Source organism: Lutjanus erythropterus, chromosome 19 (assembly GCF_056507025.1).
Source record: "Lutjanus erythropterus isolate fLutEry1 chromosome 19, fLutEry1.hap2, whole genome shotgun sequence".
Taxonomy (NCBI): domain Eukaryota; kingdom Metazoa; phylum Chordata; class Actinopteri; order Lutjaniformes; family Lutjanidae; genus Lutjanus; species Lutjanus erythropterus.
In genome coordinates, this window is record NC_139335.1 from 1,007,391 (window position 1) to 1,033,027 (window position 25,637).

General features: G+C 40.9%; 3 protein-coding genes across 3 annotated transcripts; all 3 read left to right on the plus strand.

Moving 5' to 3' along the window:
* The first annotated feature begins 868 nt into the window (after positions 1-868).
* Positions 869-5,257, plus strand: LOC146308944 (keratin, type I cytoskeletal 13-like). Its single transcript, XM_084744003.1, has 7 exons — positions 869-1,380; positions 2,258-2,340; positions 3,471-3,627; positions 3,713-3,874; positions 4,074-4,199; positions 4,289-4,512; positions 5,024-5,257. Exons 1-7 carry the CDS (start codon positions 934-936, stop codon positions 5,172-5,174), a joined length of 1,350 nt encoding a protein of 449 aa, XP_084600129.1. The 5' UTR covers positions 869-933; the 3' UTR covers positions 5,175-5,257.
* A 4,870-nt stretch (positions 5,258-10,127) lies between these two features.
* On the plus strand, positions 10,128-13,738 carry LOC146308945 (keratin, type I cytoskeletal 50 kDa-like). The gene is made up of 7 exons (XM_084744005.1): positions 10,128-10,574; positions 11,324-11,406; positions 11,804-11,960; positions 12,272-12,433; positions 12,763-12,888; positions 12,972-13,192; positions 13,564-13,738. Exons 1-7 carry the CDS (start codon positions 10,170-10,172, stop codon positions 13,664-13,666), a joined length of 1,257 nt encoding a protein of 418 aa, XP_084600131.1. The 5' UTR covers positions 10,128-10,169; the 3' UTR covers positions 13,667-13,738.
* Positions 13,739-18,671: 4,933 nt separating this feature from the next.
* On the plus strand, positions 18,672-21,841 carry LOC146308946 (keratin, type I cytoskeletal 13-like). Its single transcript, XM_084744004.1, has 7 exons — positions 18,672-19,091; positions 20,363-20,445; positions 20,535-20,691; positions 20,768-20,929; positions 21,158-21,283; positions 21,407-21,627; positions 21,723-21,841. The coding sequence occupies exons 1-7, from the start codon at positions 18,726-18,728 to the stop codon at positions 21,820-21,822; spliced, it is 1,215 nt and encodes a 404-aa protein (XP_084600130.1). The 5' UTR covers positions 18,672-18,725; the 3' UTR covers positions 21,823-21,841.
* Positions 21,842-25,637: the final 3,796 nt, after the last annotated feature.

The window sequence follows — 25,637 nt, forward strand, 5'->3', positions numbered from 1 at the left end:
AGACCATAAAGTCACCAGGAAACTGTTTACTGAGCTCATAAATCACCTGAGAAGTAGATTCATTTCCATAGAATCAAAGTTCTCTTTGCAACCAGTGGATCTGCCCCCTGTTGGCCATTAGAAAGAATGCAGGTTGTGCACTGGCTTCATGTTTCAGACCTGGAAGCTCCATCCAGCTCATCTTCTAATGTTTATGGCTTGATTGTGTAAAATGATTTAGCTTTGTTCTTCACAGAACCTTTGAGCACATTAATCTCTCTTAAGTTTCATAAATCCTCCATGCAGAGTCGACATTTCCGGAGTTTTACAGCCTCTTAACTCTGCGCTGGATCTATTGATCTTAACAAAATGCAATCAGCTGCGCCTCAGTCTCTGCTTATTGTCAGCTCTGTTTACTTAAGATTAGGCAGGGGACAAAGACTGATCCCTGATCACACAGGTGGGTTAGTCTTTAGCCCTGGAGTTACCCAACACTGTACTCATAAAAACTGTAGTAACAGATTGTTGGTTATTGTGAGGAAGGTCACTCTTTTACAGCTGCTGACTGATTGAATGTTTGTCTTTTAATGCTGGGTGTGAACTGAAAATCTAAATGTCATCCAGGTCTGAACTCGCCTGCAGAACTTTATGATCTTTAGATGTGGAGTGAAGTTTGGCGTGACGATGCCCCCACATGAAAACAAGCAGGTGAATGTGGAGCTGATGGGTGGATTCCACATTTCTCAGACACACCTACAGACCATTAACCTCCCAGCTGAGTTAAACAAGGACAGGTGTCTCCACCCAGGCTTGGCATGAGAGCAACATCCGTCCCCCCTCCTCCTCACAAACTCATCTAACAGTATAAATCATCAGCTGGTCTCTGAGCTCCTCACTTTCTCCTCTCCAGCTGAAGCAGAAAGACAGCATCCTTCACCTGCATCACCACACAAAATGCTTAATAGAAGCTCCTTGTCACTGTCTGGTGGAGGCTACATGGGTAGCAGTAGGTCTGTGCACGGTGGAGCTATAGGCGGTGGCGTCAGAATCTCCTCTGGCTCCGGCATGTCCCTGTACAGCCGCAGTGGTGGTGGTGGAGGTGGCGGAGCTAGCTACAGCTTCAGCTATGGTGGCGGTGGTGCTGGCAGTGCAGGTGGAGGTGCCGCATTTGGCTTTGGCGCTGGCGGTGCTGGCAGCGAGATGGACATCTCTGCCAATGAGAAGGCCACCATGCAGAACCTGAACGACCGTCTGGCCTCTTACCTGGAGAAGGTGCGCAAGCTGGAGGCGGCCAATGCTGAGCTGGAGCTGAAGATCAGGCAGTTCCTGGAGAGCAAGACCTCCCCCTCCTCCAGAGACTACAGTGCCTACTTTGTCACCATCGCAGAGCTGCAGGGAAAGGTAGGCTGACAGGCAGACACTTAGTCACATGACCACTAAATCTGTGTGCATCTAACAAAGGTGTGTGCACCTGTCATCATCACTGCCACCTGACAGGTTTTATCATCCAGCACAAGCTAAAGCGTGAGCAACAATGTCTTTGTGTTTATAAAAAGTAATCTGGATTTAATCATAGTTTTAAAAGTTGCATTGCATTATTGCAGCATTAATATTTGTCTTGCACATGCATTTGTGCTAAAACTGCAGTGAAATGTATTTCCATGCAAAAACACTCAGAAGTGTTTAAGGAACTAGTAGAGAAAATGTGTGCAGTCATTCATGCAAATTCCAAAGCCAGATGAAGTGTGTGATTTACTGCAACTGTAACAAGACACTAATCTATAATTTCTTTACTGTACCGTCTGACTGACAGGTGACATTTACCCTGAAATTACAGTAAGAAGCGCCTGTTGAGCAGGAACATCCTGAAGAAAGAGCAGGAAAAAAGAGTTTTATATTTATTCCAAGAGATGAAAAATGCTATTTCTTTGTCTTTGTGTTCTACCCAATTTCAACTGTAAATGACTGTAATGTATAAAAGTTAAGAAAAGTCAGGTGTCAGCAGTGTTTGTTATGTTGCAGGCTGCTGGTTTAATCACAGACAGAACAAATCCACATCTATCAGCTGATGGATGCAGCACTTTAAACCTCAGCCCCTCTAACCTTTAGTCTGCTCACTTTGAGAAAAAATCTGTAACCAAAAGAGAGAATTTGAAGAATTTTTTGTTCATTACCACACAGTTGCTCTTCTATGTAGATGCATCATTTAAAATATAGTTTTAATGAAGAATAAATAAGAATAAAACTAACAGCATTTCTTTCTTCTTTACTCTCACAGATCCAGGACGCTACCAAAGTCAACGGTGGCATCTACCTCGCCATCGACAATGCCAAGCTCGCTGCGGACGACTTCAGACTCAAGTAAGTGAATTCATTCATTCATAAATCACTATGAGTTAAATTTAAAGAACCAGAAATAGGCACTGAAGCTACGATGCTGTTGTTGTTGTCGAGTATTTGCATTATACCAAATGTTTCTGGCAATGTTCAAAAATAATCAGAAAAATGTGTAATTATATTCAGTGTGACAGCGTAGCGTTTCCTGCTAGCTGCTGTAACTTCCAGTAAAACACAGGATACGTCACAGACTTGAATACATGACCTCATCTATAAACATGTTTTCCTTCATCAAACAACATCTTTTGTTATTGTTTTGACATGAGAGACCCCTAGTGGCAGAAATTACATAAAACATTTCAGGGAGAAGTTGAGACAAAAGTTCAGATTTCTGAAGCACATATTTGACTGACAGGAAGTCATGACAGAGACGATTGTTGACTGGACACAGAGTCCCAAATGGAGGAAGCTATCATTAGCTAGTTAGCTGCGAAGCCTCATTATCAGAGTATAAACTGCTCCACGACAGAGACCTGGTTTAGCATATCATGTCCCGTTAGCTACCAAGCTAATTAGCTTGTTGACAACAGAACTTTAATTGGGCCTGAACAGTTGATAAAATTGATCCTAACCCGCCACACATTAGCATATTTCAGCCGAAGCCCAATCAACGGCGAAACTGAGGAGAAAAATTAAAAATAAGAAAATTACTACTACTACCACTGATAGTAACAATAACAACAGTAATAATACTAATAAAATAATAAAAAATGTGAGCAATACAACCCGACCCAGACCAATCGGGTTCAGGCACAGATCTCAAGCTTTAGCTGACAACCATTTGCTAGCTGTTTTTTTTTTCTAAATCTTTTTGGCAGCTTTTCCAAGCAAAGAGCCGTAGCAATCTAATGTTAGCTTAACTGTAAAGATCAGCAGCCAGCCACCAGGGGGCGATCAAGATGCTTTGGCGTCACTCTATGGGTGCTCTCATAATACAGTCTGTGGTCATGAGAGGAACTGCAGTTTCAAGCTTCCGTCTTTTAGCTTCTTTTTCACATTTAGTTTCTGTCTCTGTGGTGTGTACTTTGCTTGTTTCAGTCGGCTCTATTTTGTGGAAAAACCTTTTTATAAATGAACGCTTTGTCCTCCTGCAGGTTCGAGAACGAGCTGGCAATGCGTCAGTCGGTGGAGGCCGACATCGCCGGGCTGAGGAGGGTCCTGGACGAGCTGACTCTGAGCAGGACAGACCTGGAGATGCAGATCGAGGGCCTGAAGGAGGAGCTTGTCTTCCTCAAGAAGAACCACGAGGAGGTGAGCGGGCTCTCGGATCTTAGTAGACGGATAAATACACATTTCTGTTTTACTGAATCCTCACCTGTCACCCGTCTTCTTGCAGGAACTGGCGGCCATGCGAACTCAGATGAGCGGGCAGGTGAACGTGGAGGTGGACGCCACTCAGGGAATCGACCTCGCTAAGGTCATGGAGGAATTAAGGGACTACTATGAAGGCCTTGCTGCCAAAAACCGCAAAGACCTTGAGAGCTGGTACCAGAACAAGGTAAGGTCACACTGTTATGACTTTTACCCACAACAACGTGAATCAAGTTTCATTGTGTATGTCAGACCGCCACTTTGTTCCAGACAGCTTTTGAGAAAATGGCGACTAAATTTCAACAGTCAATAATCACTATCAGATATTTCTTGAAAATCGTTGAGCTCTAATTTTGGCCATGCTGTTCTTTTTATCCTCCCCACAGACAGAAACGCTAAACAAAGAAGTCGTCGCCAACACAGAAACCCTTCAGACGTCCAAATCTGAAATCACAGAGATCAAACGAACGCTTCAGGCCCTGGAGATCGAGCTGCAGTCACAACTCAGCATGGTGAGCATCACGTCACACCACATCTTCTTCTTTTAGAGAGACACTGTGAGGTTAACAGACAAACTGACGCGGCTCCTCTCCTCCTGCAGAAAGCGTCCCTGGAGGGCACGCTGGCCGATACACAGAACCGGTACGCCATGCAGCTGGCGGGTTACCAGAACCAGGTGGTCATGTTGGAGGAGCAGCTGATGCAGCTGAAGGCCGACATGGAGAGACAGTCACAGGAGTACCAGGTGCTGCTGGACATCAAGACCAGGCTGGAGATGGAGATCGCCGAGTACAGGAGGCTGCTGGACGGAGAGGGCGGCGGCAGGTGAGACACACACGACGATCCCAAATCAGTCACACCCTACTGAGACTGTTGTTTTATCAGCTGTAAATCAACATTTTTTACACAAGAGTCATACTTTTTTGTCAAATTTGCTCAGAAAACAACTTTGTCAGCAAGATTCACAGCAGCAAACTGTGAGATTAGCACTGTCGATGTAGAATTTGAATTTTGAATTTAAACTGAAACCTCAAAAGGTTGGCGAAAAAACATCCTTCATGGGGTAAAATATACTTCCTCCTTATTTTTTATATGATTATTCAGGTTATTCAGTTTCACTGTTCTGTCCAATAATCATCAGAAATTGATCAGAAATTGTTTATCAGTCCCTGATTTTGTGTCTAAAATGATCATCTCTCATTAATGCATGAGGATTATTTCTGCATCAATTTTTCTACATCTGCAAATCTTTTCTGCACAGACGATGATAATTTATCATTAAAGTGACGGTGAAATGAATGAAAATGTGACTGTGCTGTTTGTCTCTGTCCCGCAGCATGTCGTCCTCTTCCTCCTTGACCGTCTCCTCCGGCGGCTCCTCCACGTCCACCACCACCACCACCAAGAAGGTCATCACCGTCACGCAGGAGCTAGTGGACGGGAAGGTGGTGAGCTCCTCCACAGAGACCATCGATCAGACCATTTAAGTGCCAGCAGGGGGCGCTCACTCAGCTCTCACCTACATGAAAAACAAGCAAATAAAAGTCTGCTGAGGTGCTTCAGAATAAAACACTGTTGTCTGTGGTGTCTTCTGTTCAAAGGGTGCAGTTCCTCTGATGACCACCAGGGTGATAAAGTTACTTTTCAAAATAAAGTGATGAGGTGCATCACATGGTTGAATCAGGATTCAAATGTTCCAGAGAGGCAAAATGGAGAGAACAAACAAACAAACAAACAAACAAACAAAAACCTGCCAAAATAATTCTGATAACAAACAAATGAATTAATAAATTATGCCGATTTTATTGTAGTCCGTAACTTTAAATTTTTAAATTTTCAGTATGACATAATAATAAAACAATTTAAGTGTTCACAAGTTATCTGGAATACAAATAGGAGGCTGCAACACAACTTTAAAACTTTCTTCATTTCTGCCTTAAAAATAAAGAAAAAATAAAAGGACAGTGCAAATAACATAAAATAATATTTTGGATCTAACCTGGTCAAGAGAGAGAAATACAAACAACCTCATGATGTCGAAAAGTCAATCAAATAATTTATATTTTATATTTTAGTGTTTCAGGAGGTTTCTGTTCTAATGAGTAAAGATTACTTATATTTAATTAAATAATTAAATAAGGAACTGAAAGAAGAAGAACACTCATTAACAGGAAGTAACAGAGGCAAGGCAATTTTATTTATATAGCACCGTTCATTGACAAGGCAATTCAAGGTGCTTTACTGAACTTGAAAATGCATTAAAATAGAAACAATAAAAGAACATTAAAATTGCATTTGAGATAATTAAAAACAAAAGCTAAAAGCAGGACAATAAATAGTTTAAAACATTACAGAAATGCATATAAAGAAAGAAACAAACATAAAACAAAAGCGACAGCAGACAAATATAAAAACAACAGCTACAGAGGCAGAAAAAATAATAAAATAAAAAAGTAAAGTAAACAAGTAAATAAATGAAATTGAATTGATAAATAAAAACTCTAAACAGTTGGTAAAAAGTGAGTGAGAGGTGAAGAGCACAAAGTAAAACAATAAAATACTAAAGGACACGAGAGATGAAACCAAAAACAAAATGCAGAGTGTTTAAAGGAAAAAAAACTTAATCAATAAAATAAAATGATAAACCCACTAACAACACACTGATTAAAACATATAAATAAACAGGCAATAAATAATAATAATAAGAAAAAAAGGGACAAATCATGTTCTATCAAAAAAAGGAAAAAAAAACTTTAACAATTGTTAATAATGAATTCATTAATAATCTCTGTGTCAGAAAACAGCCTCGAACCAGACAAGGATTCACGTCACACTATTTAAAAATGTGTTAAAATCCTTGAACTTTGTGTTAAGATACACATATATATAAAACAAAGGAGTTTGATCTTTCCAAATATAAAACTCGAAATACAGTTTTGTCCTGATTCTCAAGAATGATTGATCTAGTAGTAAAATATCTGTAGATATAGATAGAGATTATATACACATATATATCAAATACTGTATAAAAATATACCAAAATCAGCGCCACTGAACTTGAATCACCATCATCAGCCGGTGAAGTTTCAGTTCACAGACTCGGGTAACGTGTGCAGTGAAGACAACAAAGACATTTAATAAAAGGTATTAAGTGTATTTTTTTATCTCTATATTGTCTGGTGTGATTTTTACAGAGGAGGACAGAGAACTGATGCAAAGCTGAACCAGTATAATGTTGCTGTAATAGATTTATTCCTCTGAGCTCTCAGGAAATCAGTGGCGGTGCGCCAACAGAGGGCGCCGCCTCACCTCTTCCATCAACCCATTACTTCAGACTTTAATTACAACCTCAATTTCTGCAAAAATCCTGCAACATGTTCTAAAAAAAAGTTGGTTCAGGATCAACAAAAGACTGAAAGTTGTGTAACGCTCCAAAAACACCTGTGTGGAACAGATGACACAAAAGTCAGATCTCTGATTTCAGCTTTTTAAATCATTTGAGGACTTTGAGAAACACTGAGCAACATTTACTGACATTTTATGGACCAAACAACTTATTGATTAGTGGAAAAATTATTGCCCGATTGATCACTAGTTGGAAAATAGGTCAAAACTTGTGAAAGCTGGTGGAGCGCACAGACGTCCTCTTTTTCATTTGACATGATTGTTTTTAAGCTGTGACTTCCTGCATGGACCGCACAGTGACAACTTCCATATGAAACCCTTTCAAAGTAAAGCTGTTTTCACATATTTACTCTGGTTGGGACATCATTGAAATGTGTCCTTTCACACTTGCAGCATGAATGTGCGTGTTTACACATGTTGGACAAAAGAAAAAAAATGTCCTGACTCTGCAAAAATGTCCAGAATGTCTAAAGTTTTCTGAAATGTCGTCTCACAGTCAGAGTCTCGGTCCTCAAACAGAGACACTCAGTAAGCGTCCAATAAAACCTGCAGCCGGTCTGAGTTAATCTTCCACTTTAAAGTAGCCTCAGGCTCATTTATTATTATATCAACATTAAAAGAGGCCAACGCCCACAGAACATTTGCTTGTGGTGTGGCTGCCAAAAAAACACACCTGCTGTTTCTACTGTCAGACTGAGTGAAGCAGCGTTCACAAGCAAACCGCATTAACATATACACATAATGATGTAAAGGTCCAGTGTGTCTGATTTCTCCTCAGAGACTGCTATTCATGTCCCGCATGAAGCTAAATGTCACTTTTAACTTTTTTTTTTTAGACATCATTATTTCAGTTTCAGCTCACAGTTTGGTAGGTTTAGGCAAGAAAACAACTTGGGTAGGTTTAAAAATCATAGTTTATATTCAAACACACACACATCTGGCCTGGTGAGACTGCTGGTCATCCTCACACACCTCCTGCATATATAATGACCAAAGAAATATATCGTATAATAAACACAGGACTAAACTAATACCTCCCGTCTCTGTCAACTTTGACCTGAGTAGCATCAAAAACAAGCCAGCATGACATATTAAACCTTCACTGATACTTAGTTTATTTATAGATCGAACACATCTTCAATAAATCATTACATTTTCTTCACTGATTTGATGGTGGATCACACTCACACTGCATCAGTGCATTTCACCACTTTGACTTTCCAAGGACATAATCAGATTATATATATGTTTAGTAAAAATAGAGATTATCAGCAGGTTTACAATTTTAACATGCATTTTTTCTTCATATACTGCCATGTACAGTGTGCACACATCACCACACAGCACCACTCTGTCTGAGTGACACCGGCTCATCTTACAGTCACCAACTCAATGTCAAGAACTGGAGAGAAAAAATGCAGCAGCTGGTGGAAATTTTGCCCCAGAGAAGAGGAACAACATCACAGAACAGAGACAGTTCTGCCTCCAGCTGTGAAAATACAGACGTCATCCAAGAACCCAACGTCTGATTTAAAGTGACAACCACAGGAAAGACCAACCGCTAATGTTAGCAACACAGACCAACTGCTAATGTTAGCTACACAGACCAACCGCTAATGTTAGCAACACAGACCAACCGCTAATGTTAGCTACACAGACCAACTGCTAATGTTAGCTACACAGACCAACCGCTAATGTTAGCAACACAGACCAACTGCTAACGTTAGCTGATTTTAGTCTTGTTACATCCTGTTGTCGTTTTCCTCTTGTTTCTGTTGTTGACCTTGTTATGTCTTTTTTTCTTGTTACGTCTTTTACATGATTTTCATGTTTTTCCATCTTTTATGTTGTTTTTGTCTTCGATCTTTTTGTTTCTGTCTTGCCTTAAAACTAAAGTAACAAGACTGTTTTAAAGTACTTTTATTTGTGTAAAAAATAGAGGTGTTGGCAAGGTCGGTATCGAGGTACCTGCTAACTGCTAGCCTGATTGAAGCTAATCCACATTTCTTTGTTTTTGATAACCAATCCAGTTTCCTCCTCTACACTCTCCTGATTTGAGCTAAAATCAAATGCTTGTAATTAAAACTCCCAGACTTGACTGCTCTGTAACACCGGCCCAGCTGGTTAGCTTAGCTTAGCATAACCACTGGGAATGGGGGGAAACAGCTAGCCTGGATCTGTCAAAATATAACAAAATCCACCAACCAGCAGCTCTAAAGCTTGATGATGAACACTTCATATATCTGTCCATGTACTATATTAAAAACATGCAGACAGCTGGTTGGATAAAGATTTTTAATAAAATAATATACCGGATCACATTTGTTTTTAAGCTCCGTATGAACTTGAACATGTTGTTCTTCATGTATGTCACCATAAAGCAGCTGCAGGCTAAATGATGGTGTGTGTTTTGCTGTGTTTTCTCACAGCAAACAGAGGCTGAGTCGGCACAAAGACAGTCATTGTTTGCTGGCACAATATGAGAAGAGATGGGAGTCTGTGTGTAGACGTGCAGGAACCACAACAACACACACAAACACACACACACACGCACACACACACACACAAACACACACACACGCACACACACACACACACACACACACACACACCGAGCTCAGAAACATGACGGGTCTGAACACGCAGAGAGGAATCCAGGTGAGACAGGGGGGTCGAGGGTCTCCAGACGTTTGAGGCAGATTAGATAAAAGAAGATTCCATCAGGTTTACAGAGGAGGAAGAGGAGGAGGAGGAAGAGGAGGAGGAGGAGGAGGAGGACGAGGAAGAGGAGGGGATCCACCTGAACAAACGGATGACTGAGTCACCTGAGAGACAGAACAAACACTGAGGTTCTGGATGTTATATCATGAGCAGAAGGCGTATATATACTTCACATTCCTGCTGTGATTCGTCTCTCCGTCTGTTTGTCACATGGTTCCTGGTGTCTCGCGCCCTGAGGCATGCTGCGGGGGCTGGACCCTCCACCCCTCCCTCACTTTCAGGTGGAATAAAAGGAGCCCAGCTCATCCTCTCCCTCATTCTCTCCTCTCCATCCAGAGCAGGCAAACACCTCCACCATGTCCATGTCTCACACTCGTTCCAGCTTTTCTACTGGAAACCGTTTGGGCGCCATGAGGGCCTCCAGCGTGTATGGTGGCGCCGGAGGCTCCAGCATCCGCATCTCCAGCGTGAGTGCCCCCAGAAACTTCTCCTCTGTCGGGTTTTCTGCTGGTGGCGCCGGTGGTGCAGGTGGTGCCGGTGGCTTCAACTTGGCCGACGCCATCGACATCTCCGACAACAAGAAGATGGCCATGCAGAACCTGAACGACCGCCTGGCGTCCTACCTGGAGAAGGTGCGTAAGCTGGAGGCTGCCAACGCTGAGCTGGAGCTGAAGATCAGACAGTTCCTGGAGAACAAGACCAAACCTGAGGGCCACGACTGCTCCGCCTTCAAGGCCGTCATCAGCGACCTGCAGGACCAGGTGAGTCCAGGTTGTGGTTCTGTTCGCAGGTTTGTTTCTGTCATGACAGAATGTAAAACTGGAGATGCTTTGATTGTCTGAGTTTGGACCCAACAATTAATCAAAATTTCATTGAAATCAAAATGCAAAATGTGTCTCAAACTACCACTTTAAGGTAAATATCACTGTGCTGCAGAAATGTCCTGCCCTGCACATTTTATTTTTTAAAGGAAACATTGTTTCGTATGTTCCTTCTTATAGTGCAATAAGAATGTCAGTCAAAATAATTGCAATTAGATATTTTTTCAAAACACAAAACTTTAAATGTTGCATTTAAATCCTCTAGACAGTGGAAAAGCAAAGAGAAAAGGCAGACTCAGGTGTGCAGCAGACTCAGGTGTCCCGTGGTCGAGGCAGACGGGATGAGCACAGGTGCAGCCACACCCTGAACACAGCGAGGCCTCCTGCAGCAGAAACACTCAGCTCGTTTGCATGATGTGCGTACGAGAACAGAAGACCACTGAAACAACAAAGGGAGATTTGACTTTTTATTTGCATAGTTTTCAAATCAGCCTCACGAACATCATGTTCACGCTCTTATCACACAGTCAGCACAGGCAGCCATTAATAAATACAAAAATAACGTTTCCTGAATTGAATTTGTAGCCTAAAACAAACCTGCAGCCCTGCCAGACTCTCTGCTGTTTGTCTCTGAGTGAAACACATCCAGTCTCACTTCTTCTTCTTCTTCTTCTTCTCCTGTGTTTCAGATCCTCCACGCCACCGGTACGAACGGATCTCTGTACCTGGCGATCGATAACGCCAAGCTAGCTGCTGATGACTTCAAGGTTAAGTGAGTAGACAAACACCAGACGTTCACATAAACATCATAAAAGTCTTTTTATTAAAAGAAGTCACATTTATTCGTCCCATTTTGTAAGAAATACCGACAACCTGTTCAGTAAATATATTGTTAATTAGTTTTTTCGAAGTACAGATACTTGTGTAAAAGTAGAAGTACACGGTTAGACTTAGATAATCTGGTTAAGGTTCTGTGATGTTTAGGAAACTGTTTGGTTAAAGTTGGAACCAACGATCCACCCTAACAAAGACACGGTTCTTCTTTCTTCAGACACACAGCAGTCATAATTCACATGACCAGTAGAGGTCCCTGTTATTTCAAGTGTTTTTCATGTCTGATGTTGTGAATAAAGCAGCTGATTTGATTTTTGCTGCCGGTTGGCGTGCAGGTACGAGAACGAGTTGGCCATGCGTCAGTCGGTGGAGGCCGACATCGCCGGACTGAGGAGGGTCCTGGACGAGCTGACTCTGGGAAGATCCGACCTGGAGATGCAGATTGAGGCGCTGAAGGAGGAACTCATCCAGCTCAAGAAGAACCACGAGGAGGTGGGCGCAAAAACCCAAACTATCTACGATTAAAAGTATTTCAACCAAAGACATTTGGCAGATACATACTTAAGTGTTTTCTAGTGATTTTGCAAAAACGAAAAGTCAAATGTCTTCAATGTCTCGGATCAGAGTTGCAGATAAAAGTGATCTTCACTGCTGATTAATCCATGATAGTTTGCAGAATCTACCAAAATTTGACAAATGCCAAAATGTTCTGGAAAAGATTCTGGAAAAAAGAAAAGAGAAACAACTTGCTCAATCTTTATCTTTGACTGATTTGTCGTTGGTCTGAATTTGTTCTCATGCAGGATCTGCTGGCTCTGCGGAACCAGATGGGAGGACAGGTGAACGTGGAGGTGGACGCCGCTCCTCAGGAGGATTTGTCGAGGGTCATGGCCGAAATCAGAGACCACTACGAGGCAGTCGCCACCAAGAACCGTAAAGACCTGGAGGTCTGGTTCCAGGCAAAGGTGAGTGACATAACCTCTCTGATTACTGAATTATGAGCTGAAAGCAACCAAACCTGCAAGTGTCCTTCTATATAATGACACAGCTGCTCTTCTTATGTTTCGCCCCTTTTGTCTTTTTTTCATACTTTTAACCTACAGGGTATAATTTTTCATAGACGTGACAATATAATTACTTATATGTGTCTTTTAAATCACTAAAAGTCCTATAAAGTGAATTCAGTGCAGTGACATTCAGTAGAGCATCATCTGCATATAGGTACATTCATCAACATCACCTCCCTCAGACATGATTTCTGACAGTTTTTCTTTGTGTTTTGTTGTTTTTGTAGACTGAGGACCTCAATAAGGAGGTCGCTGTCAGCACAGAGTCTCTCCAGTCGACACGCTCAGAGGTCACAGAGGTCAAACGCTCGCTGCAGGGTCTGGAGATCGAACTGCAAGCACAGCTCAGCATGGTGAGTTTCTACCGTCTGTTGGTCTATTCTCATGTGAATTGATGCTCCATAAACCTCCTCATGCTGTTTCTTCTCCTCTTCAGAAAGCGTCTCTGGAAGGAACCCTCGCCGACACACAGAGCCGGTACGCCAACATGCTGGCCGCTTACCAGAGGCAGGTTAGCGGTCTGGAGAACCAGCTGACGCAGCTGAAAGGCGACCTGGAGCGTCAGGGACAGGAGTACCAGATGCTGCTGGACACCAAGACCAGACTGGAGATGGAGATCGCCGAGTACAGGAGGCTGCTGGACGGAGAGCTGTTTGTGTGAGTGGACCAGTTCATACTGGGTTACATCAAACATCAAGAATTGGTTGGTCAGTGCTGTCCTGCAGCTGAGAAACAATCTGTAAAATGAACTTTTTTCTGTATGAAAATGGTCAAAAGTGAGTCAAAAGAGAAAAAAACTGATAAATGTTGGTGCAAGATGGTACAAGATGAATAGAAGTGGTCCGAGTACAGATCCTTGTGGAATTCCTTGACTGATTTTATTCATAGTCACATTTCTTTTCCTGACAAACGTGAGCTTCTGCCTGTTTTACAGACAAAACCTTCATATACAATTTTAATTCTGTGTAAAAGCAGAATAAGAAGCTGGAGGTTAACAGGACTGTTGTTGTTTGTGTGTTTTCCTGCAGCCCGTCCGCCTCCACAACATCAACAACTCGCAAAGTCCTGATCGTCACCAAAGAAGTCACAAGTGATGAAGAGATGAGCTCTGAAACTCAGGAGACTGAGTGAGACGACGAAACAAGTGTGAACACGCTGTGAACCGTTCTCAGAAACACCGAAATAAATCTGAGGAACTGAACCAACACCTGTGTGTCTGTGCTCTTTACAAAGTCAACAACACTCTTATCATTGATCTCTTATCAAATGAATCAAAATCATTTCTTCATCCTTCTCACTCTGGTTTTGATGAATGAGCCAGTGAGTCAAGTAAAGACATGAAAGACATCTGAGTCCAGTTCATGGTGGAAGAAAAAGAATTCAAACTACATGCAAAAACAAAAACATCATTACATACCTCAGCAGTAATGTGATTACTTTGAGTCGTGCTTTTATTTGAGATGCAGTGAATTAACATGGCTTATTTTTTCAGTGTTTCAACTGTCCCCAACCACGGTAACAACTGTCCCCGCCAACATGACAGTGGTAACACTTTCACGTCGTGTCCTCGTATTATTAATTAAATATATGTTTCTCATATGAAAAGATGATTAGTGTTTTTCAAGTAGTCTATGAATTATGAAGGAAAATGAAAAAAAACAGCGACCTGTGAGTCTCAAAATAAGAAACCTTCTCAAAATAATGACTTAATATCTTAAACTACATAAGAAATAAAACCAAAAACACTTTAACTTAAAAACAGAATCTGCTTCACTGTGCTGCAGAGCTGCTGCTGGTTCAGTTACCAACCTTTAAACGTGGCCACATGGGGGCACTGCTGCGAACAAACATGTTCTGGGGTCTTCAGGGTAAAATTGCACACTGTAAAAATAAACTTTTTGTTTTAACTTTGAAAAAAAAAAGTGTGTTAGTGTCAAATTAGGAATTTAAGTTGACTAACATGTCTAATGTTTTAAAACAAAATAACTTTTGTAGTCCAGTAAACTGGATATTAAATCAGATGTACTTCGTGTTCAGTGAAGATATTAAAATATTAAGTTGAACCAACAACTGTTCAGTCTCACTGACAAACATTACAAATAAATTTAATTTCCTTTGACATCATGTCAGTTTGAAGAGTCACGTTTTTAATTCACACTCAGGAGACACAAAACTTTAAACTAGAAGAACTTGTGTTTATAAGTTCTGACGTGTTCTGAAAATACATACTAGAATATTTTAGTTTAAAAAATGTATTTAGAATTATTTTAATATATAATATATAATAATATATAATAATATATAATTATATATTATATGAATAAAAAAAGATCAGTTGATTCCACTAAATTCCTGCATGATTTCTTTACAGCGTAGACACCAACATGATGTCTTTAGAATTTTTTAGATTTTTTTTTTTTGCATTTTTTATTCTGATTGGAGGAATTATTGCTGTTTTTTCACATTATTTGCGAACTCTTGTCCAGTGTGTGGATGTTTGTGTGTTCTAGATTCAGAGAAACTGATCCATGCAGGTGAGATTACAGCTGATTACAGTTTTTTTTCTCAGATTTCACCACCAAACACCCCGAAAAATACACGTCTGACTGTGTTTTTCCACCAGAGTCCTGAACACGAGGAAGCTGCTTTGACTCTCTGAGCTCCAAAAAAACCTCCTTCTTCTTTGTGTGTGAAATATTCTACACAACAAAACTCACTTTGTCTGATAAAAAAAAAAAAAAACTCCTGAAATTACTGCTAACAAAGTCTGTAATCCTGTACGTCGAGTTTCTGCTCTGATCTTTACATTCCAACATTAAAGTGAAAACTCCCCCTGAAGCTCTGAACCAGTTCAACCAGTCTGACCACAGCTGCTGTGTTCTGCTTTAACCATTTCACACCCAGATTCCCCACCTCCACCTCAGAGCTCCAGCTCAAAGTACTGAACAGTTTTTAAAGTACCTGTACTGATATTACTATTTCATACTTTATACTTTTACTCCTCACATCAGAGGCGAGGACGTGGACTCGGGTCGGGACGGAGGGACGTGTCCCAACGTGTGTTTGAGAAAGATTTGAAATAAACTAAACAAAGTTTTGCTGATCTATAATCTTGTGTTGAGATTTTAAAAAAAAACTGAATCCTGTAAAAAAAAAAAAATCTTATTTTAAAAACAGTCCACAGTGAATTATGAACCTGATTTGTTTTTAATTGGATGCTTGAAAATTAAATGAAGAATTATCTAAACAAAATATTATTAATTGGTAAAACTTTTTTTTTAACTAGAGTTGGACTCAAAACTCAAATCTATTGAATCAATTTAACTTGAAATTTTAAGTTTCTAAACTTTTTCATTTTTACAGTGTCTTAATTTGTTGCAATGAGTTTAATTTACTGAAAGAAAAGAAATGTGGAAACTGATTGCCTCATTTTTTTTAGAGTTGCTAACTTGTCTGGTTTTACAGTGCAGTCAAATGTCCAGATTGGTCAAAAAAGTTGCAGAAATATTGTCCATACAGGTTATCGTGCTAACTGCTAAATGCTAATTATTCAAATTGCCTAATATATGCACGTTAGCATCCAGCAGCTTCATAATGCTGAGGAGCCACATTAAACATTTCTCTGAGTTTAATTTACCAAATAACAAAACTCTGTAGGTAAAGTTGCTGATATCAGGCGCCACCACGAGTCAACACATGCTAACTTAAGCGCAGCGTTCCTGCCTGGTCGTACTGCAAGAATCAATCATTTATTTATCATTTGAATTTGAATAATTAATGTTTGTTTAGTAACTGGCCTCCTGTCAAAAACAAGTTGAGTTTCCTTGGTCCAGGTGTGCAAACAGTTTGGTACATCCAGTTTATTGTTAGGTGGCGACATCTAGTGGCCATAGTGACGCTGACAGGAGAAGTATGAAGACGAACGAGTTCACATATGGACGAGGTGGCGTGAATGAAACTCAGGAGACCGCAGGTTTGATTCCTCCGTCAAACAAAGACGTGTTGCAGTGAACAGTGGAAACAAAAGAAAAGAAACTTTTCTGCTGCCACAACTTTTAAGAAGAACATTGATAATTAAATTTTGAAATGGATTTGTAATTTAAGTGAATAAATTTAATGTGAAATTTTGTAATTTCATACTAAATGATCAGAAAATTGTACAGAGTTTGGTTGTTTGCTGGTCAGAAGTTTTTTTTATTTATCAGATTATGAGCTGTGTCTGTGTTTTATAGATTAGAGAAATGTTTGTCAATAATCAATAGTCAAAGTCAATATTTTTTTGTGTTTTTCCTTCTTTTTCTAATCATGTTGTGTCCCTTCAGATTTATCTGTTAAATGTTGGTGGCTGATCAAACGTTTCTCAGACGTGTGGTGAAACAAAAGTTACATGATGAGAGTTTTGTACATAAAGTTACACAATTTGATTTTAATTGATCAGATTTTTAGTTTCCAGAAGTTTATGAAAAAAACCCAAAGACAGAGAGAATTTTATAAAAAGTCAATAAACACACTGAGGAAACTCATGAACTTACTAAATGTTTTAGGTTTAATTCAAACTCGAAAAGTTTTGCCATCACATAATATTTTTCTTCTTTAGAGAAACTTGAATCTTTGAGTTTCAGAAACCCAAGAAAAATTACTTTCACTTTAATGAGTTTATTCAACAGTTTTTGAAATACATTTTTGTATTCGTTTAATTAATTATCTAAACAAAAGATTAACTGAAGGTCAGCAAACCCTTTTTTTATTTATTTCAAAGACAGTATCCTTAAAATTATGAATTTTCTCCACATAAAAAGTGTTTTATTTTGTGACGTCGTGTCAGTGAAAGCAGCAGCAGCTGATGAGTTTCATGCTGTCGGTCACCTGGTGGTTGGAGGAGCAGGAATGGAGCCTCACCTGTCGGGCCTGTTACTGGGCGGCCTCCTGTCCCTCTGGGCAATCAGGCCTCAAACGCCTCACAGCTGACAGGTCAGTTCACTGAGACGTTAAAAGACCAGACAGTCAGTGAACTAAACAGAAGCCTGAAGAGGTCAAACTGTCCTCTGAGATTAAAGTTGTGTTTCTGAAAAATTGTGATTTTGTGTAAAAGAATAAAAGAAAAGATCCAGCAGCTTCACGGTTTACAGACAATACATAAATAAATAGATCAATAAATAAGGGATAATTATTATTCATTATTAGGTCATTATTAGAAAATAAACCCTGACAGGCTGATGCAGGACTTTATTTTATACCAATGACCTGCTCACTGTACATCACACAATGTTAATTTAAAAATTATTTAATTTCTCCTCCAGATCAGAATTGTGTCCATAGCAACCTGCTGTAATTGACCAATCAGAAGCCAGTATTTCAACCAGAATGACTGAATAATTGTGATTTTTGAAATGATCTGAAAATTGCCCAGAGTTTGGTTGGTGTCTGTCAAACATTTCTCAGATGAAGCAAAGGTTTCATGATGAGGTTTTTTATTTGTCATATTTTTATTCTGAAGAAGTTTGCAGATGTAAAACTAGTCAGTGTTTTACAGTAAAACACCAAAGACGTCAAAAATATTTGTTAAAAGTCAATAAATGTACACATTTTTAAAAGATATTTGTCAATAGTCTTGTGACCCTTCAGATCTATGCTGCGACCCCTTTGTGAGTCCCAACTGACCCCCAGGTTGGAAACCACATTATCACATGGTTACTGACCAGAGAAATCAATAATTTGTCACAAAATATTAATTTAAAAATGATTTTCTTTCTCTTCCAGAGGCAAAGATTAGAAATGTGTCCAGAACAACCCCCTGCTGTCCTTGAATCTCTCTGTGAGGCGTTTGAGGTCTGACTGGATTTGTGGCCCTCAGGGCTCTGTGTGGACTGACAGGACCGGACCATCAGGAGTAGGAGGGGCCCCTCTGAGTCGTGGCCTGGGGCCCCCGGAGCCTCCCCCAATGATAGGCAGAGAAAGTGTTGAGACTTTCTCTGGGAACCCATCATACCTGCTGGACCTCACCTGCCCTGCTCGGCCCTGTTTGTTCTGCGGGGCCCCGGGGCCACACCGTGTGGCTCCTCAGGCATGTCTGGCATCCCAACCCGACGGCCCCCCACCCTGTCCCCCGGCCTCGCTCTGATGTATAAAAGGAGCTGACGTCCCAGCAGGTCTTCAGTCTCCGCTCAGAGCCGACCAGCCAACAGCAGCCATGACCTCCTTCTCCAGCCGCAGCAGCTTCATGTCCTCCACCCGCCGCGTCGGCAGCATGGGCGCCGGCAGCGTGTACGGAGGAGCCGGAGGCTCCGGAGTCCGCATCTCCAAGGCCTCCTTCACCTCCTCCGCCCCCGCCGGAGGCTTCAACCTGTCCGACGCCATCGACATCTCTGCCAGCGACAAGGCCACGATGCAGAACCTGAACGACCGTCTGGCCTCTTACCTGGAGAAGGTGCGCAGCCTGGAGAAGGCCAACGCCGACCTGGAGCTGAAGATCAGACAGTACCTGGAGAGCAGAGCTGCACCTGAGGCCCACGACTTCTGTGGCTTCAACATCCGCATCAGAGACCTGCAGGATCAGGTGAGACCCCGCACCTGACACACGCTGACTTTACCCTCACTTTAGTCTGTCAGGTGGGTCATTTCTACAGGCAGGCCTCAACCTGATCCACCAATCACAGACCAGAGTTAGAGAAGTACACTGAAAAAAAAAGTTAAGAGGACTCTCAAGGCAACTGTCATCAAAAACAGTTTTAAATCAAACTCAAACTCTTAAGTTCAGACAAAAGTTTTGCAGACCTTTAATGTTTTGTTTGTTTGGGACCAGATTTTGAAATATAGAATTTTCTGAGTTTTTAAAACTCAAAGATTCAAACTAAAGATGAAAAGGAAATTATCTCAACAACAGAGCATGGTCATTTTTTTTAGTTTATTTCAAAACTTTTTCAAAAAGTTAGCAATAATGAGGGTTTTTTCACAGTGTAGTTAAAAGTCCATGTATTTTGGATATTTTGAGGAAAATCTGACTGTGGCTTTTTCAGACTAAAATTTGACTTTTCTAGCCAATAATAATAAGAACAATAAAATGAAAAGAGATTTCTATTTTCTTTTTAAAAACTTGTTTGTGCAAAATTTATTGTGACACTTAATCTTATTTTTTTTAGTAAATAAAAAAAAATACATATAATTTAATAAACATAAGATTAAATTTGAAGAGTGATTCCTTTAAATGCTCAACAGAATATACAGAGTTAAACTGTAAGACATGAACAGGTGACTGTCAATATTTAAATATATTCACGTGTGCTCATTCAATATTTGTTCTGAAGTCAGTAAAGACGAAAAGTTTAAAGTAGAAAAACCTGTTTGTTCAACAGAGAAACTCGACTGACTGAGTTTCTCCACAAAGGAAATAAATAACTTTTTTAACTTTTAACTTTTTCAGTTTTAGTTTCAAAAAGTTACTTCTGTTGTTGTTTGCAGCCTGTTTAAGTTTAAGAACTTTTGGGTGTTTAAAGTTTTAATACTCAGTTTTTACAGTTTTAATTTTTGTTTTAAGAAGCAAACAAACAAACAAACAAACAATAATAAATCATTTAAAAACTTGTTGCAGTTATTCAGCCTGGTGAAGCTTTTTTTTTAATCAGAGATTGTAAGAATATAAATATAAAAGAGAACAATAAAGAGAAAATGGGAAGAAACGTTTTGAATTTGTTGGGTTTTTTTGCCCCCTGGTGGCCACAGAGCTGCACTGACTTTGTTTAACATTTTAAAAACTCTTCACTCAGTCTGAAGTATTTATCCAATCATCAGCCAGCTGTTCACACAGTTCGTCTCTTCTGTCCTGCTCAGATCTACGCTGCCACTCGTGGAAATGCCGCCCTCGTCCTCGCCATTGACAACGCCAAGCTGGCCACTGATGACTTCAGAGTCAAGTGAGTCTCTAACTTCATTTCCTTTGTTTGTTTTTGTGACTTAACTTCAACTTTCAGTTGAGTTTCTGAACTCGTTTCATGTGTTCCAGGTTCGATAACGAGCTGGCGATGCGTCAGATGGTGGAGGCCGACATTGCCGGGCTGAAGAGGGTCCTGGACGAGCTGACGCTGAGCCGCACCGACCTGGAGACGGAGGTGGAAGCTCTGAGGGAGGAGCTGATCCTGCTCAAGAGGAACCACGAGGAGGTGAGTCCAACGAAACTGAGGAAAAGAAAAGAAAAGAAAAGAAAAGAAAGAGATGTAACCGTCCCTCTCCCTGCAGGACCTGCTCGTTCTGCGGTCCAAGATGGGCGGGAAGGTGAACGTGGAGGTGGACGCCGCTCCTCAGGAAGACCTGTCCGCTGTCCTCGCTGGAATCAGAGAGCACTACGAGACTGTCGCCAACAAGAACCGCAAAGACCTGGAGTCCTGGTTCCAGGCCAAGGTGAGACCACAAAGTCCTGTTTCCTGCTCTTCACCTGCTGAGGAAGATCATGTGACGTGATCGAAAGCTCCAGAACTGTTGTACTGATGGACCCTGAGTTTGTTAAAGCTGACTGGTCACATCTTTCTTTCATATTTGACCTGTAAACTGTCAGACGACTCTCCATCAGGCTGCTGTCTGATATTCTGATATCTGATCAATAACATTATGGACACCTGTTCTCCACAGACGGCTGAGCTGAACAAAGAGGTGGCCGTGAGCACCGAGACCCTGCAGACGTCCAGGTCTGAGATCGGAGTGATCAGAAGAACCGTACAGTCTCTGGAGATCAAACTGCAGGCTCAGATCAGCAAGGTGAGCAACCAATCAATACTTCTATTGATCAGCCAACTGTTTGACTTTGGTCTGTTAACTGAAAAAAATAAGATAAATCAGGAAACTGACCCGACCTTCGTCCCTCCTCCTCCTCCTCAACAGAAAGGAGCTCTGGAGGCGACTCTGGCGGAGACGAAGGCTCGCTACGCCAACATGCTGGCAGGGTACCAGGGCCAGGTGGTGGGTCTGGAGCAGCAGCTGGCCCAGCTGAGGGCCGACCTGGAGAACCAGAAGGTCCAGTACTCAGAGCTGCTGGACCTCAAGACCAGACTGGAGCTGGAGATCGCGGAGTACAGGAGGCTGCTGGACGGAGACGCAGAGACGTGAGTATTTATTGATTAAAATTTTAAAAGGAATTAAATGAATGAAATAAAATAAAATAAAATAAAACAACCCTGTCTGTCCTGTGTTTGTGCAGCACCGTCAAAACCACCACCACCACTAAGACCACCCGGGTGGTGACCATCGTGCAGGAGGTGGACGAGTCTGGAAACGTGCTGTCCACCAACAGCAATTAGACCAGAACCAAACCAGTAACACCTCGGACCAATCAGAGGCTGTAAACTGTAAAACAAGTCTGTCAATAAAAATAAAGTGAAAAAGATTTTGTTTCTGTGCTGCTTTTATTTCACGCTGACACACCAGCTGTTTGCTGTTTGTTTGGACTTCCATGGTGTTTCTAAAGTCTCTGCGGTCATTAGTGGATGATGTCGAGGACAGACAGTCCCTCGCTGATGATGATGATGATGATGATGACGTGTCCAGAGAAAGAGGGTAAGAATCAGGAAACCCTTTGAACTCTGCGTCATGGCGGTTCTTTACATGTTTGTTTGTATCAAGCAGCTTCTTGTCGTGACGTGGTATCAGGTGTGGAGTATCAGAGTAGGTTTATGAGTACGAGTATGTGAGGACAGTATCGGACCGATACCTGACACTAATAATTGATTGATCATTAATAATTTATTAGATACAAAATATGTTTATTTCTTCATTTCTTTCTCATTTTAAGTCCAAGTTTAATTTTCTTTATTGAACAAACGGCTCTGCCAGACAAAACAAAGTCAAATGAGGTGCAGATTACTGCCATTTATAGACTATTGATTAAATATCCATCAATACATTTTAAATGGTTAAATTACTAACTTAAATTAATTGATAAAAGATTAACATCCTTACTGCTGCAGCGTTTTGTTTTGACTTTCAGTTGTATGTCCTGCTTTTCATTGGCCTGTTTGTGATCAGATCACCTGATTAGCTACTAGAATGCAGATGAAAGGTAAAAAAGTAACTAAGTAGGTTACATCTTGTAATGCATACTTAAGTATGAGTAAAAGTACAGACTTGAAAATCTATTCATAAAGGTACCACCCAAAAAACTACTTAATTACAGTAATTAATGTAGCAGGCTGATGTTAAAATAAAAATACAGGGAGAACAAAACTTACATACATACATTACATACTTGGTTCTGCTGTCAGTCGTCCTGTCCATGCTGTGATTGGTCAGATGCTGCAAACACTGCACTGCTGCACGTTGGTGAATAAAGACAGGAGCCAGATGTTTGTCTCAGTTCACGAATCTGTTCATTCATTCATTCATTCATTCATTCATTCATTCATTCATTCATTCATTCCTGCAGCACAGAGACACCCAGCTGTGGCTCCACCTGTTACTACCTGTCGTACAAAATGTAACCACAGAGTGGAGCAGTCCATTAAGCAGATCCAGATCCAGTGAGGGTGCAGCTGGGACTGTCCTCTGATCAGCAGTTAAAGCCTGTGGAAACATGGCTTTAAGTAAAATGCATTTAATGATATCAAAGTTTAGTTTCTCATGAAGCTTCAACATAAACATTCAGAAAGATTAAAAAAAAAACAGCTCACTTTGGTGTTTAGATCATTTCTCCACACTGTGTGGACGCGGATCAAACTTTGATTGACAGCTCAGCATCTCTGCATACATCCCTCAGTTTAGAGACGGTCAGTGGACAGTTTGTCGGTCAGTGGACAGTTTGTGATGCTGATGCTCGCTGACTTTCAGATAACCTTCTTCTACGAAACCTTAGCATGACTGAGTTTATCTTGTTTAGTTCAAAGCTTCGACTCGGTGAGGAACCTGTCTGCAGGACAGGGAGTCCCCCAGAACTGCTGTCCTTCTGCTCTGTCTGGTGTCACACTGAGGCCTTGTACTGTGACAGCAGTACTGGGGCTGATCACAGGAGTCTTCAGGTCTCAGTTGTTTGAGCTCCAGTAGCTTCCAGTTGAAGACAGAGGGCGCCAGACACAACTTAATATGGTCCACAGCGTTGGTTCCCAACCTGGCGTCCAGGACCTGCTAAGACGGGCAGGACAAACTATGGTTTCTGTGTTTCTAACCATTTTGGATAACGCCTCATTTGCAAATTAAACACAACAGTTCAGAAAACTAAACATTATCTTAATGTAAGTAAAGACCTGAGGACGTTTCATGGTGACGTCTGTCATCATCTGTTCACCTGTGTGACCAAACCACACAGTTAAACCTCCTGTCAGAATCAGCGCACCCTGAGACGTGAAGAGAGATAAAAATCTATTAAAGTATGAAACAACAAAACAGCGTTGTGACTGTGACTCAACGCTGAAGCCTCTGCAGACGTGATCCGTCCAGTAGGTGTGTCCATGTGGCACGAAGAGACCGTTTAACAGCACCAAAGTCTTCACAAGCCAAAAGATGCTTTGTTTACTGTTGGTGGTTTTGGTGGTTGTCAGTGTCACTGGTGTGGTTTCTGGAATTTCAAGTGAAACAAACTGCATAACTACAACTACAGGGGACGAGTGTGTGCTGGCAACACGTTCGACGACATTATGTTAGAATATTTTAGCTCGGTGATGTGTTGCTTTTTTCTTTTGAAAGTGAAAGATGAAAAGACGTCTTTGTCTTGTCATTAAAGAGACGATCAGACTAAACACGGTCCATGTTTGGACCAGAACACACAGACCCATCAGTATTTTCAGTGTCTGCTTTTGTCTTAAATAAAGGTCATGACAGACAGGTTATCTTGTCTGTGTGGCTCGTCCTCGTCCAGGTCTCCATGGTGGAGGAGACGTCTTCTGGTTCAGGGCCTCACTTGTGTCCCCTGAAGTGGTCTCGGGGTTCTCCAGGATCTGAGGCCCTTCTACATGTGTACTGCAGATAATTCAGCTTTTTGGTGAAACTGATCCTGAGACTTTCCTCACAGCGATGGATGAAGCACAGACTTACCAAGAGAGAAGAAACACTCAGGACAGATCTGCTGCTGTCGGTCCTCCTCTGTCTTATAAAACAGGCCGGGGCACATCCTCTTCATATCATCATCATCATCATAACAATGCAATTTTTATTTTTTTCTAGTGGTAATTTACTGTGAGTTTTTGGTATCATGGTGTTGTTATATCCTTAGTTGTTAATGCAGTTTGTTATTCAGGTTATTGTTGTTTTATGATTTTATTTTCCACTAAAATAACAGAAGAGAACATTTTGAATAAAAGTGAAATTCAGTTAAGCCTTTCTGTCAGATCTGTGGGTTGAATGCAGCTGGAGATGATCTGTCTGAATGTGCTCTGACACACACACACACACACACACACACACACACACACACACACGTCTGTGATCTGTGGAGACGTTCTTTGGATTCGTCAGTGAGCTGTGAAGCTGTTTGTCAGTTTGTTCCTGAAAATTAAATGGTTTTAAATGAAATTATTAACCATTATTCACTGTCACTTCTGGTTCTGTGGTTTCTGAACCTCAAAGGTTCGAGTTTACCTAAAGAAGAAAAGTAAATTATCTCAACACAACACTTTTTTTTTCTGTTCACTGTGGAACATTCAAAGAGCATTTGGGCAGAATTATCAGGCTCTTGTTTTATCAGTAAAACATTTTAAATACTTTATCAGTGTACTGCAGATATCAATCTTAAATTTCACAGTCTTTTATTTAGTTTGTGACCCAAATAGAAACTTCTGGGACCCGCCTGTGGGTCACGACCCGGTGTTTGAACTGCTCCTTAATACTTCTGTACATTTATGAAGTAGGACTCAACATGCAGAACTTTTACTTGTAATTGAGTATTTCTACATTCTTACATCCATGTATTCTTTCACCGCTGCATAAATTCTTTGTAGGAATCTGTGCTGTGAATCCTGTCGGTTTAATAAAAGATTAAACGCTTGATGAATTCTAATTTTTGCAGATATATTGAGTTATAATTCTGACAGATCACATTGTTCATTTGAAGATTGGCGTCTATGATTCTCCATCAGTAGATGTATTTCAGTTATATATCTTCACGTCTGACTGGCTCTCTGTGTGGATG